General features: G+C 43.9%; 1 protein-coding gene across 4 annotated transcripts in view; it reads left to right on the forward strand.

Moving 5' to 3' along the window:
* The window catches only part of CSF2RA (colony stimulating factor 2 receptor subunit alpha), a 210865-nt gene that overhangs the window by 190440 nt on the left and 4142 nt on the right, over positions 1 to 16283 (forward strand). For all 4 annotated transcript variants that reach the window (XM_083172531.1, XM_083172533.1, XM_083172530.1 and 1 more), the window contains 2 exons: positions 9176 to 9269; positions 13067 to 13151. In XM_083172531.1, the coding sequence (XP_083028657.1) occupies positions 9176 to 9269; positions 13067 to 13151 (179 nt within the window). The remainder of the gene's footprint in view (positions 1 to 9175; positions 9270 to 13066; positions 13152 to 16283) is intronic.

Here is a 16283-nt window from a genome sequence, read left to right on the forward strand (position 1 = left end):
CTCAAGGCGCTTTATAGACATTAAACATAATGCACATACTGTAATACAAAGGGTTATCAGAACGAGCAACAATGGCAGTACAGATATGGATCACACATACAGATATGCACTAGGCGCATTCTAATTAGGGACACGGACATGGGGAACATATATTTACTGAGCTGTACATACAATTCCGATTGAGAAAGCCATACGCGAAACGTACGTCTCGGAAACACAGGTCCCCGCTGTGCACAAGCGGGCACCTCCCTGCCTCACCTGCTATAGACATCCAGATCCCGCAAGAGCTATCCTGCTACTGTGCTGATTGTGCTGACTTCGCGATTCTATCCACTGCAAACACCACAGCTGCAACAGCCATTCCCCCCCCACGCCCCCCCCCCCCCCCCCCAGCCGGCTCATTTCCTGGCTTTCTGCTGCTCGCTCTATCCACCAGATTCATGGAGATCCCTGGCCGGCAGCAGATCCCTGTTTGCATTGTGATACCTGACGCCCGGTCATTCAAGCACCTCTCCAGCCAGAATACACCATATGAAAGCTGACCACCGCTTCTGACAAGCCGGCCTCCGCAGATAAGTGTATCCACACCAGGCAATCTGCCAGATTGTACATTACAAATCCCGGTCTGTGAGTTCAGCAGCCACTGCAGTATCCACACCTGGCAATCTGCCAGATTGTAAATCACAAATCCCGGTCTGTGAGTTCAGCAGCCATTGCGGCATTTATCTTGTAAACTATTACTGTGATTATTCCCTCACCCTCTTGTTGTCTCCTCCATATATAAACATCATTGTTTAAATTATATTGCAGCATAGGGCAATTACGCCAGCCATTGACTAAGCATAATTATACATAGGCAGGAGATCAGCACCCACATTATCAAGGTTATTCTGATCGTAGCGGCCAAAACAACGTACGCTCTCCGTACGCGGCCGTTGGGGTTAAGTCCACCCACAAGTCAGCCGCATACGTACGGCCAGAAACAACGTCAAAGGGGAGTGGCGTACAATTGAGCGTACGCCAACGTACACGGACGGACCAGCCCTTACACTCCGACAACTGGCGTACAACTGAGCGTACGCCACCGTTTACGGACGTCTCTCGTCCGTCTTCCCGCCGACTTCTTGCGGAAATCTGAGCGTACGCCAGCTTGCACGGACGGGTCGCTATTGTTTTCAATGGAAAACTCAGCTTATGTCACCGCTCGTGAGAGTGAGCGTACGTCCGTGTACGCTGGCATACCCTTCACATATATGGACCTGCAAATCTTGCCTTTCAACTAGAATTCTGACAATTAATTAATTATTCTATTTGTTATTCAATTATTGTTTTCTATTAACTCAATTGTCTACCTTAATAAAGACCCTAATAAAACAACATTTTAACCCTCATTACATGTATATTTGTTATGTTCTAATGTGGCATTTTAATCACTATCTATGTGTCCCCATATTGCTGTTACTTTTAAATCAAGTTATGTTGGTGTTTCTGTATATGTACTAAATTATGTCCATAATTAGTTTGTCCAAAATGTGTAACATGTATACCTACCCTGATGTTATGTGTGATGTTTTAATCGAACAACATTAAACATTCATGCATTTTCACTATGTGTTATTTTACTCAAAAACACACACATTCACACATCAATCATTACCCCTCACCTCAAATTACAAATATAACTTACATTACACATCTGTATGTACCTACCCTTACAAGCCCTCTAACATATTTATTATTAAAAACACAGGCAATTTATAACAGAATATAAACTTTTATTTTTAACAAACATAATAAGGGGGGGGGAGATAAAAATAAATTAAATGCGGGCCTCCAGTTGGGAAAAAAGGATGCTCAAATACAGGAGGGTCAGGAATATCTCCCGAATTATTGCTGCCACCTCCTCCTGGTGCTGTTCAGTGTCTGTAGTGAAGGGATAAAAAAAAAAATTAATATATAACATACACAAATGTTTGTTGTATTTGTACATAATAAAAAGTTGTGAGTTATGTGTGAAGGCCACATACATTTTTAAACTACATTGAAGATGGGTCTGCTGTAAACACAGTACTAAAAAATAATATGTTAACACACATACTGTACATAGTAAATAACATTAATTAAATTACTCCTTCTTGGATGAATGTATCCCAATTGGTAGTTTGGTTTTGGGGGACTCTCCTCTAACCTCACAATTAGGCTGTGCTATTTAAGGGTTATGACATTGTTGCGGCTTAAGCACTCCTTACTATTTGGGGAGGGGGTGGGGGTAGGGGTGTGGGTGGGGGTTGGGGAGGGGGTGGGGGTGTGGGTGGGGGTTGGGGAGGGGGTGGGGGTTGGGGAGGGGGTGGGGGAAGGGGATGGGGAAATTTGGTGGGCCCCAGCTTGACCCATTGTCTCCTCTCCTCGTCTTCCTCCTCCTCTTCCTCCTCCTCTTCCGGCTGCTACCGGGCTGCCTGCTCCCGGGCTTCTATGCGGGCTCTTGCCCGTGCTGAAATGTTCATATTGATGGCATAGAAATCGAAGATTGGGTTTCATAAAAAAGGGGGAAAGAAAAATTCACATTAGTCATGCTCATAACCTTCCAAATTATCATTGCTGTTATATTTCAGACATTTATCATGCAAACTAATTGATATGCTACACCCAAAAACTGAGCAACTACTTAAACCCCCCCCATATACACCCCCTATACACCCCATATACACCCATATACACCCCCTATACACCCCATATACACCCCATATACACCCATATACACCCATATACACCCATATACACCCCCTATACACCCCTATACACCCATATACACCCATATACACCCCCTATACACCCCCTATACACCCCCTATACACCCCCTATACACCCCCTATACACCCCATATACACCCCCTATACACCCATATACACCCCCTATACACCCATATACACCCCCTATACACCCCATATACACCCCCTATACACCCCATATACAACCCCTATACACCCATATACACCCCCTATACACCCCATATACACCCCATATACACCCCCTATACACCCCATATACACCCCCATACTCAGGAACATATTTATAAAAAGTACAGAAAACATTGCAAAAAAACGCAGTCATACTAGTAAATAAAAACTTACATCGGGCAATATGGCGGCGAAGTGAAGATAGCAACACTGGCTGCCGCCGGCGCAGGTCAGACCAGCGCCGCTCAAGTTGGCCCAGGTTTCTGTCGACGCCGGTCCGGGCAAAGATTAGCCGGCGGGCAGCATTATATGCCCGCCGCTTGTCAATATTGGACACATAAGGGCCCCTGGGTCCCAGGCGCCGGTCCATGACCTCAACCAAGGCCAATAGCTCCTGGGTAGAAAACGCCCTAGCCCTGGTTGAAGTCATAGTGGCAATGGCGCAGTTATTAATTGCAGGTACATATATCACTTTTGGTGCTTGCTGATTGGTGTAAAAAATTGTTTGTTTAGTATTAACTTTATTAATCCTTCTTACATGAACAAACTGGATGCGAATAGAAACTTACGCGGACCGTTCCGATATACACACACCATAACCAACAGCATGCATTCAATGTATAGAGAGGAACTGTATATACAGTGTGCGTAAAAGAATACACGCAAGCGTCTACTAATAAATACGCTGCTAAAAGGGGCACAATGCAACATGTTGGTGTATGACAATTTCAGACTCATTACATATGTAAGGAAAGCATTATAACGTGATGTTTTGAAATGTGACTCACAAAGCATACACGAACTCCAACAGATACCAGCTGACAACACTCATCATTGGAATGACAGGTGCACACATTTCACGATGTAGCACACAATGCTCCACAACCTGTGTATGTGCATATACAGGTGATTGATCAGGTGCGTGGAGACCTGCGTAATTTAAGCGGCAATTATCGGCGGGAAATATCGGCGTAAATTAGCAAGTACATTGCGGGGAAAAATATACGCCCCCTTGTTCATGGCGGGAGATTAACATATAAATATTTAGTCAGATGCAGGCCAGAATTGCTGCAAACATGTCTAACTCAGACGATTCCGCAGCTGAGGACGCTCTACAGAGAGCACAAGCAGAATCCCTGCTTGAAGCTTTACAGAAGAGGGAACAGGAGCGGAGAAGGAGGGCTCAAGAGAGAAGTAGCCTGCAAGACCAAGCGGGCCCCTCACTAACAGGCCCTGTTCAACCTCCACCAGCTCCACAAGGGCCAAGCAACCAGCCAGAACAAGAGGTTGCATCTCTCCAAACAGGTGTGACCCAGCAGGTGCATGGTGAGAGAACTGGGGCCACCAGAAAACGAGCTGCAACATCTAGGGTGAGGACTGAGCAGGATACCACCACCAAAAAGAGAAACCCTGCATTTGTAGAGGCAGAATTAAGAATTTTAGTGCCCAGAGCACGTGAATGGATAGAATTGCCAACCAGGAAGCCGGGTGCCAGTGCAAGGAGAAACCTTTGGGACAAGATAACAGAGGAAGTGAACCAGGTGTCACCAGTGGTCAGAGATTGGCTATCGGTGAAGAAAAGGCAAGTGTGTTTGTCCCCCTGATAATGTCATATGTGTGTACATATGTTACATGTATGTTTTGAGAATAATAGAAAGGTGTGTTTGTAGATAGTGCTACACTTAAATGTCACATGTGAACACAACCATGTCTAATAACCCACATTGATATATGAAACATGCACCATTGGTGTGATGTGAGGTTATGGGCACAGTTCTGCTCATGTGAAGTATGTGAAGTATGTGATGGGACAAGAGAAAGTGTGTTTTGGAAAGAGTTGTTGTAAAGGTGCCCATACACGTTACAATTATTGTATACAATATTGTATACAATATCGCATCTCATAGCATATCGGTTTAGCGATGAGTACAAAAAGTATGTGCAGCACATACTTTTTGTACTAGATCTCATCTAATCTGATCTCATCGCAAAACCGATATGCTATGAGATGCAATATTGTATACAATAATTGTAACGTGTATGGCCACCTTTACATGTTCCATATGATGCAACTGAAACAAGAATGAGCAAACTGTGCACATGTAGCTGGTGAGAAACTACACATCCCAGTATGCCATCCCATAGTTAAATGACTCCATAATAACCACACTGTCAAGCTATGGTGGAATGTGTAGTTTCACAACAGGTGGAGGTGCCTAATTTGGCCATGGATGATGTCATTTCTGCATAGTGATCTATGTATGTGCATTTAGTGGCCTAATGAATGAGATGAGACACTGAAATGCCTCCTAATGGAGACATTAATGTGTGTGTGGTACACATATGGCTAAAAAACATAAGATCACCCACACTAGGAAATGTCACGTAGTCATGATGTTCACTAGCACAGTGGTGCACATATCTCATGGTGATATTTGTATTTTTAAACTTGTAGGTGGACCGACTTCAAAAGTACACTGAAGAGGAAGATGACTGACCGGTACAACCACAGCATGTCCACCGGGAGAGGTCCTATGCCCGATACTTTGGAGTATACCCCCCTGGAGCAGGACGCCTTGGACGTCATTGATGTGGCCGAGGTCAGGGGGATCTCCAATATGGACAGTGAGCTCCCGGCGGAGGTCTTTGATGCTGCTTTTGATGGTAAGTCACAGTAATGCATTGTATTTTGAAAGAGATTTTTTAGTGCGTATGTGATGGTGACATTGTTTTCAATTATTATCCTAGCAGAAGCAGAAACCCAGGATGTACCGGCAGCATCTTCCTCTGCAGAGCCACAGGTGGAGCAAGTGGTCCAGCCTCCACCAAGAAGACACCCCCAGCCCCAGCCACAGGAGACATGGGATGAGAGCATGATGGTCAGCAGAGATTGGGGAATTTTTGGAGGATTGGAAGGCCACAAACAGGCAGCAGTGTGAGGCTTTCAACCGCATGAATGACACTCTGGCGGCTGGCATGCAAAGCATTGGCCAACACCTCAGCCGCCTGAATGACATTCTTGCGGAGCTGCTGACCACCGCCAGGTCCCTAAGGGACAATCCCCCATCTGCTGGCCCACCCCAAGCTGCTCCCCAACCTTCCACCTCTGCTGACCCTCCTGTGTCCACTAGGGGAAGACGCCGCAAGCCATCTGACCCAAAGGCCCCTGTCCCCAAGGCCCCATCTAAAAGGGGGAAAAAAGGGCCCAAATAATGAGACCTGGTTCACTTCCTCTGTGGTTGGACCCTAAATGTTTAAATTGCACTGGACATCCACTTCCTGAGTTGGCCATCGATCCATTTTCGTGCCATGGGCATTAAAGTTCTTATTTTGACCTCTATAAATGCAGGATACATTTTTGGTGGTGTGTATCTTGCTTAGTATTCACCCTGGTTGTTGCAGTACGTATTCTGGTGTCCCCATTTCTTTCACCATTGCATTTGCAGGGTAACACATGTTTGGAGATATGCAACCTCTTGTTCTGGCTGTTTTTTTTATTTTTGTGTCTATTTTATTTGTTTATTTGATTTATGACATGAAAGTGTCAAATAAGCTGTGATGCTGAACAGCAAATAAATTTATTTTACCAATTAAAACAAAATTGTTGTATGTGTAATTTCTTGTGTGAAACAAATACTAGATTTATGTGTACTTACTGACCAGGGTATTTTTGAACAATTGTTGAAGTGTGGTCGAAGTTTCCCATGTGTAACCCTCTCCATGGCCATTCCCATGTTCCTATCCAACTTTTCCCTGCTAATTAGTTTGTGTCAGCACATGTGCAGAGCAACTTAATAGGTGAGAAAGCAGTTTGTGTGCAGGTGAGGTAGCTCCTACAGTAGTAGGTAAAAGCAGGTCCAGAACAATGCTTTCCTCATGGAGTGGGTGAGGCAGACAAACAAGGGTCAAAAGGTACATTTGTGTAGGAATGCATATGTGTCCTCCCTAAAAAAAGATGTGTGAATCGGCCAAACATGATAAAATTGCTTGTGAACAAACATGTATAAGTTTTTAAATATATATGATTTTACAGTGTCATAAGCAGATGTAGGAATCCTTTGTTAGAGAGATGTGAGTGCAATAATGTGATTGGTGGCATCTTACATCCAGAGTGTAGTCAAATCCAATTCATAGCAGATCAGATAGTGGTACAGTTCTGTATTTTGGGTACTATACAAAGATTGTGTGCAAAATAGTGGGCATGGGCTTAAAACATTGCTGAAACATCCTTTGTAGGTGTTAGATGTGGTTTATGTTATTGTATCATAAATACAAAACCTATGTTTGTATTAGAGTGAACACGTTGACACATGTCGACTTGTGTAGATTGAGTGTGCTACTGTGTAAAGTCTATGAAAGCACGTAGTGAATGTGTATAACTGTTTAGCAAATAGCTACCTTAGCATATATAAGCAGGTCTTAAAAAGATTCTTACCTTAAATTAAACAAACCTTTAAATGTCGAGAAGTATAGAAAGATAAGCTTCCAATGTGTTTGAGTGCTGTGTGTGGCTTGCAGGTAGTGAAATCATGGTTTGGACTTAATAGACTGCAGCATTGCTTATTACATTCAGGTGTATGTGTTTGAGTAGTAATCAGCGTAAATTAGCAAACCCAGGCGCACGCTGGCATGCGGTATCTGTAGGGGTGGTTTGAGATGGCGGTTGGCGGCCGCCTGTTTTGTGTCCGAAATGAACGGTGCCTTAGTCGATCGTGCGGTAGTAGCACCGCTCATTTTTGGTGCACACCCCCGTGTACGCCCATATTTACGCCCATTTTCCCTCATTATTTCGGCCGCTCCCCTCATCACGCCCCTATGCCGCCCCCAATGCCCGTACACTCGCGTATAGGTTTTTTCGCACGTAGAGACCCGTCCGTAAGCGTTGTGGAGTGTTCGCGCCTGCGCATTAGCGAATGTACGCATGCGCAGATCATAAAAAACCCCGGGACGTATGCGTACGGCCCGGCCGCACCAACCAGAATAAGGCCCTAAATGCCTTGCACACTGCTCATACAAGCCGGCTTTTGCAGATAAGTGCACCCACACCAGGCAATCTGCCAGATTGTACATTATAAATCCCGGTCTGTGAGTCCAGCAGCCATTTTCGGTATCCACACCTGGCAATCTGCCAGATTGTACATCGCAAATCCCGGTCTGTGAGTCCAGCAGCCATTGCGGCATCCACACCTGGCAATCTGCCAGATTGTACATCGCAAAACCCGGTCTGTGAGTCCAGCAGCCATTGCAGCATCCACACCTGGCAATCTGCCAGATTGTACATCACAAATCCCGGTCTGTGAGTTCAGCAGCCATTTTCGGTATCCACACCTGGCAATCTGCCAGATTGTACATCGCAAATCCTGGTCTGTGAGTCCAGCAGCCATTGCGGCATCCACACCTGGCAATCTGCCAGATTGTACATCACAAATCCCGGCCTGTGAGTTCAGCAGCCATTGCGGCATTTATCTTGTAAATTATTACTGTGATTATTTCCTTACCCTCTTGTCTCCTCCATATATAAACATCATTGTTTAAATTATACTGCGGCATTAGGCAATTACGCCAATCACTGACCAAGTATAATTATATTATATATGGACCGGAGATCAGCACCCACATCAAATGCCTTGCATACTGCTCATACAGTTATTCTCCAACTAATTGTAGGGATCATATCAATGCTGCTTCCCACAAGTGGTTAACTTATTTCTCTTCTGTCCCTTCTCTTTTTTGACCTATTTTGCACGGCATCCCAGTGGTGAACCTTTGAACCTAAGTTGCTGTCCCTGCAATGCAATTTTCTGACAACAGGGCCTAAAATTAGGGACATTTGAGGACTACATGCCTAAACGCACTCAAACACTTACTTCCTTCAATACTTCACTACCAGGGTGTTATCGCTCACCCATTGATGATATTTGTAGAAATAATCAAGGTGGTCCAGACGCGTGAGTGGATGATATAGTCAGAAGGGTATACAGAGTAAGTATGTAGATGAATGCGGTTCATAGCAGAAGAGGTGGCTGACAGGTCAGTGTCCATTGTTCTCCTTATGTTTCCCTTCTGTTTAACTCCTGTATAACTCCAGCTTCGATGTAAATATTGTATTATCACTTTGAACTGATCACTTAGAATCTGAGAGCAGCCTTGTAAAAGTTTTTGATAATCATCATATAACTATACAAATAAATATTTAGCTTGTATTTTCCTCCCTTCAGGGTCTGATCCTGGGTTTGCACAAAGACACATTTTGATCGTACTAGGAATTGGCACAGCTATTGTTCTAATTCTTATATTATTTCTATGCCACAGGTAAAGTATAAATATGTTCATTGAGATTATCCTTTTGGTTCCTGCTAAATCACAAACAATTAATAGTAATAGAAAATGTAAAACATAATTGGTTGGTTGAATTTAAATGATAATTGGGATAAAAAATTAACATACGCATGCCTATATTCACAAAATATGATAGATGATAAGGATAACAAATACAATATAATTTATACTAAATTTTATGATGTACAAGCAGTAATGTTGTGGTAATTTTAAGGTCTTAAAATAACATTTTTTTTTTTACAGTACATCAGGGCTCGACAAAACCTGGGGGCCAGGTAGCCATGGCGACTAGATTCTGCCAGGAAGCAAAACCTCCAGGAAGAGTGGTGGCTTGATTTGTCAACAGCAGTGGGCCCCGCTGTGGGTTATACTGTTAGATATAACAGCCAGCGCAGGAGCAGCTGGCAGAGCAGTGCACAACTCTTCTGGTTGCTGGGAGATGGACAGGGAGAGGCAGGGATAGCTAGCAACAGCCTCTGTGTAAGCAGTGGGTCCCCGTGGTTATCCTATCAGCACTTACAGTAGCCTCAGGTGCCCCTTGGGTGGAAGATGGCCCGGCGGTGGGTTATACTGTTCAATATAACAGCCAGCATGGCCGCAGACCGGTGCACAACTCTCCCGGCTGCCACTGTATCAGAGCAGGTCAGCAGCACACCCATTTCAAAACTCAAGCACGGAGCTGCAATGGTAGCTCCTGATTGGCTTGTGAGCCACCTTGACTTTTGTCTGCTCTGATACAGCATCAGTCGGCAGAGTTGTGCACCGGTCTGCCGGCTGCCATCGTGCTGGCTGTTAAATTGATCAGTATAACCCACCATGGAGCCATCTGGTTACGTGTCTGATAACAGAGGCACCCGAGGCTGCTGTAAGTGCTCCAGCCACGGGGACCTTCTTCTTATGCAGAGGCACCGCTGCCAGCTCTCCCTACCTCTCCCTGTCCATATGTACCTCCCTCATCCACGATCCTGTAATGGTGCTTCCCCCCCTCACTTGTCATTTTTTTCTCAATCTGCCCCTGCCTGGCATCAAGCCAGAAACCCATAGCAATGAGTATGTAGGTAAACATCACTTATGTGGCATAATATGTCATGGGCATTATGGCATGTGGTATTATATGTAATGGGCATTACAGTGTGTGGCATAATGTGTAATGGGCATAACAGTGTTTTGTTTACCGTGTAACGGGCATTACCGTGTGTGTGGTATATGTAATGTGCATTACAGAGTGTGGGATAATGTGTCATGGGCATTACTTTGTTTGGTTTACCCTGTAATGGGCATTACGGTGTGTGGTATCTGTATTGGGCATTAATGTGTGTGGTATAATATGCAATAGGTTTTACGGTGTGTGGCATAATGTGTAATGGGCATTGTGGCATTTGGTGTAATATGTATTGCGTATGTGACATGTGTAGGCATTATGGTGTTACTTTTTTGCACACACTGTCACTTTTTTTTCTGGCTCCTACACTTTCATCCTGGCTCCTAGATTTTTAAAAAAATTGTCAAGCCCTGCAGTACAGTACACTTAATTACAGGGCAAGTGCTTGCCAAGTCTAAATCTGTATACACATTATAAATTCGCCCCCTCTGCAGTGAAAAATCGTTTTGCCAAGATTTCAATTTGCCTCTCTTTTAACTCAGTTATTTGCTCTTTTATTTATGTTTTTTTGGTTTGATTTTCATGAAGAGGAAAATGAAGCCAAAAATGCATAACATAGCAAAGTTAATATACTAGACTAGTAAACACATTAATTCAATTGTAGTATTTATTAAAAAAGACTTGCTTATTTTTCTTTTGTTCTGTCTAAGAGCAAAAATAGTGATATCAACTGATACTGTGAATTTTGCATTAGGAAAACAAGGATTTGGACATGTTCGGAAAAGTGGTTTTCAGTGCCACTTCTGTATCAGTGACAAACATCCTGCTTGCAGCTAATTGAACTGAGCATGTGTTCTAAAGGCTTGGTCTTAGTTTGATCAGATGGGACTTAATTCGGCTCCATTTCCGATGTTGGAGGTCTGTGCATGCACAATTTTGCTAATGTGCAGACCCCCTTCTTACTCAATGAGGTGTTCACTTTGTTGAGGGAGGGGGCAGACCAATGTTTTATGAGGGTCACCATGAAAATGCTGGGCATTCCCCTGGGAAAGCAGGTCTGTCGATGCCTGCACGGGGCACAGGGCTGACGACACATGGCGTTAGCACCAGCTCAGACTGACTGTTATTACCGAAGAGGAGAGAAATAATTCGATAGTCGACAACCATCAAATTAATTCTCTCCCTTTCGACCGCATGCAAGGGGATGTGCACTCGTACACCTCCCCTTGCATGTTAGTGGTGGGCAGCTCTGACTTGTTCACTAGCGAACATCAGGCATAAAATCTCTGACAAAAGTTACTGTAGGTAGCACTGAATATTTCTATACGTACACATACAAATAGTATATTAAGTGATTAAATTAAATAGTGGATGGAAAAATATAAAAAGTTAAGTTGGAATTAAAGGTTTGTATAATCTTTACCGCACCTATTAGTTTCCAATACAGTGTCGTAATTATAACAACCATGGGCAATTACAAAAAAAAATCACATATAATAATACTATTATGTAGACCAATAATGAGATTTACAGATGGAGTCGGCCTCATTCAATGCCGGCGCCCACCAGATCCTCTCCTCCGGCGAGCGCCGGCGATAGGGACTGGGACAGTCTTCCTGCCCGTCTCCGCTTCAGGGAGACGGGCAGGGTTGGGGGGGGTTAGGGCGGCGAGGGGGACCGGCAGCAACAACGGGGGAGGTGGCTGGGACCCAGGGCAAGCTCTGTTGCCACGGGGACGTGGGCATCTCTTGTGCGCGCGCCCCTGGCGGGAGCCGGCTGCTGGCGGGGACTGGCGATACTTTCGCCAGCCCCTGCAAAGACTAGGCTGGCTCCATCAGTATGTCTAGAAATAGCGGTATTTTTACAAATTTTTATATTTGCATGTACAGTATAGTATTAAAAGTCAACCAAAATTTCTCATAATGAAAACTTTCACTTTCTAAAATAAATAGATATAATCATACAAATGTAACAAATGTTTTAACTGTGTACATTCCCCATTTGTTTATTGAGATAATGATGTAGAAAACAAAAACAATATTATATCAATGAACTTCATATTATTTAAAAAATAAATAAATACATTAAAAAAAATGGTACTTATGTATTATCTGGGCTCCCATGTTAAATGCACCCCATTTTTTCATACCCCTACTATCCAATTACGCATGGAGTTGATTTTATATAGTGTGGCGAGCGCAGCGAGCCACCGTGCCCGAAGCGTGGCGAGCGCAGCGAGCCCCGCAAGGGGATGCGGTCTCATAAGAAAAACGGGAGCCCAGATATTACATAAGTACCAAAAAAATACATCATCATAAAACTTATTAAACATATTTTATCACATATACTAAAATTATAGAATCATGGTAAAGTTCAAATAAGCCCCCATTTAAAACAGATTGGAAAAATGTGATTCGCTTTTATTACCAATTTTGTTAATTGCAGAAATGAGAAACCATCAATTAACCCATCCAGTTTTTTCAATGCAAAGATGAATGTGCAAGAAAGTCACAAGAAAGAAAGAAAGTCACAATAACATGAATACAATAATTTATTTAGTGTGTATATCAAAACCTCCTTTGATGTTGATTTGTAAGTAGTGATGGATTTGTAAAGTTTGTCTGAAACTACTAGCAAATTGAAAAACCCTTGTGTCATTTATTTTAAGATTCAGAATATGGACAAAGTTATTTCCAAAAGTGCCAAAGCCAGCAATCAAAATATTTGAAAAAGTTGACAAAACTGAAATAACGGTAAAGTATCCAGTTAACTTAGTTAAAATCTGTGTGCTTTATGCAAAGTAGGTATCTTTAAATAGAATTTGTTTTTAATTCTCGTGTCCTAACATACATTATAACTCTTTAGTTCAGAACAAGTCAGTAATACCCCTTTCCCACTCGCAAGAATATCCTGGGTTTTTGAGCATTCCGTGTTTATCCCGGAATCTACCCAGGTCAGGACCTGGGTAGAAATCCCGGAATGCTCATCCCGGGATATTTTTTCTAGACCCTTTCACACTGCGCAAAATCCTGGGATGATGTGCATTCATGTGCATCAAACCCAGGATATTTTTGAGAGTGTGAAAGGGGTATCACATACCCCCAACTTGTAGGGAGACCAAGGAGGGACAAAGTGATGCTCGCTGCAGGCGCTTCGAAAATTTCAGGGGCTTGGCCTAATTAAAGGGGGCATGGCCTATACTTGTGGCTCTCCCACGAGGCCACACCCCAATTTTGCCACTATGGGGGTGTGAGCCTCTAGCCAGGCCCCCAGCCCCCTGGCTACGGGAATAGAAGCTGTGCGAATGCGCACAACGTTTATTCCCCACTGCACAGTAGCTGACAGGGGGACTCCCAACAGCCCCCCCCCCCTCGCCGCAGGACACTGCCAGCTGTGGGAGGGATGCGGGAATGTCCCCGAAAACTGGGACATTCCCGTGGTAATCGGGACTGTTGGGAGGTACAAGTGAATGCCCTGAGCTTAAGAACATCTCCATTCATTTTGAAAAAAAAAAAAAACGGGTACTGAAGTTCGGCATGGGTGTTTATTGATATCCAGTAGATCCAATGCCAAAGCATGTGCAGTGCAGAGATTATTAACTACTGTGCATGCATGAAAAGTCTAGACCACCCCTGTTTCCTTGACTATATGACTCTGTATGCTGTTGCAAGTGGGCTCAGTGCCATTAAGAACAGAGAGCCAAAATTATTGACAGTCCTGGGTGGTGAGAGGGAACCATAAACCTGGAGTTGGCGGCGGAGGGCTACATCGGAATGGGGCGTGCAAGCATCTTGTGCGCACGTGCCCCCTTCCAGCGGATGGTGGTGGCAGCTGGCGGTTGGCGAATTGATCGCCCGCAGCAGCTCCGACAGGAGCTTCTCCATCTGTATACATTGTTTTGATTAACAGACAGTGTCTCTGACACAACGGGGTGTATTCAATGCTCTGATAGCGAGCTATGATAGCGAGCAGTGCCGATAGCTCGCCTGCAGAGTATCTAACTGCCTCCCCTTCACTCACTGTTTCCACCTCACTGGTTCCATTCAGCGAGGTGGGAATGGTGAGTGTGGCCATCGAAACAGCGGGGCTTGCCACAAGATGCAGTGGACTCGCTGAATTTGCAACAAAACTCACCATTTAAGGGGTCCTGATGCCAGGAAAACATTGAATACGGCGAGGGGGTTGAACGTCGAGGATAGCTCTTTCTCACCAAAAATAAGCCATCCTCGCTGTACAAACCCCTCACTACCGCATTGAATACACCTAATTTACTTCGGGAATAGTAGGGATTTAAGTTACTGGTAAGTAAGGTTTAGCTGACAGGGTTATCCTGTTCTTCCAGGGTTTCATTTAGTTAACATGGTCATTTTGTTAATGCTTTCTTTTTACTGGTTGGTACACTATCGTTTAGCTCATAACTATCTCCCTGATCTCTTGGACCTTACCATTTGACCATAGACTTGCTTTCCATTATGGGTATCAAAATAATAACCAGGGGCAAACATATGTACCCATGCATTCCAATTATAAGCTTGTTGGTCCTGTTCCACGTGCTCCTTGTTAATGGGCACCACATCCGCAATCCTGCCCTGTATCTGCAATACATGTTCCATAACACTTCTATAATGAGTGGGCTGTTCTTCCCGTCTCTTCTTTAGCAATATCTAGTAACCCTTTGGGGTGTCTCCCAAACAACATATAAAATGGAGAAAACCCTGTAGAATACTGATAAACCTCTCTAATAGCCAACAACAAATGGGATGCGGTCATTTGGTCGAATGCATTATGGTCGAATGTCATTACATCGAATCCATTAGGTCGAATTGCTAAAAGGTCGACATGACTCTAGGTCGACATGGGAAAAGGTCGAAATGATTCTAGGTCGAAAGGTCATTAGTTCGACAGGTCATTAGGTCGACAAGGTCATTAGTTCGACATTGTCTAGGTCGACATTCACAAAGTCGACATGGGGTTTTTCACTGTTTTTTGAGCCGACATGTGCTGACAGGCGGTATTTCATGCCCTACCATCCACTAGGGCGTGGTGGGAGAATAAAATAGTGTGCCGAGCGTAGCGAGGCACCGTGCCCGACGCATAGCGAGCGCAGCGAGCGATGCGAGGGGATGCAGTGCACTTTAAACTGTGTCCATGTCGACTGTGTTGACATTCAGGTAAAAAAACAGTGAAAAACCCCATGTCGACTTTGTGAATGTCGACCTAGACAATGTCGAACTAATGACCTTGTCGACCTAATGACCTGTCGAACTAATGACCTTTCGACCTAGAATCATTTCGACCTTTTCCCATGTCGACCTAGAGTCATGTCGACCTTTTAGCAATTCGACCTAATGGATTCGATGTAATGACATTCGACCATAATGCATTCGACCAAACAATCCCAACCCGTTTTCTTTACCCTTTCTACCAACCTATCAAACTGATGCCCTGAGATGAGTTATTTCAAACAATTTGCATAAATTATTGATGACTCTAGACAGAGTCATTAATATACGTTGGTCAGTCAAAATTTATTTAGGAATTTTCACCACACTAAAGACACTTTGCAGTTCTTTAGCTATTATCTTGGTTGACATATTGCGCAAAGAGAATATCCAGGCCTCAGGATATCCAGTAGCATAACCCCTATTACAAGGCTATACTGATGACCATGAGCAGACTTCATCAAGGGCCTAACAAGATGCATTGCTAGCCTGTAAAATGTGACCTTAGTACTATGATGCTGGCATTCAGGACAGAAAGAACAATAGTAAGAAAGCCTGTCTTTAGGTTCTAATGGATCCCCATCAATCTTTTTAATTTGGGGGGGGGGGGGGGGGGTTATTATGTTGTTTTTTTTTATCCATGCTGATGCCAACAGTTCTGTT

This window comes from Crinia signifera, chromosome 2 (genome assembly GCF_055691185.1).
Source record: "Crinia signifera chromosome 2, ASM5569118v1, whole genome shotgun sequence".
Lineage (NCBI taxonomy): Eukaryota > Metazoa > Chordata > Amphibia > Anura > Myobatrachidae > Crinia > Crinia signifera.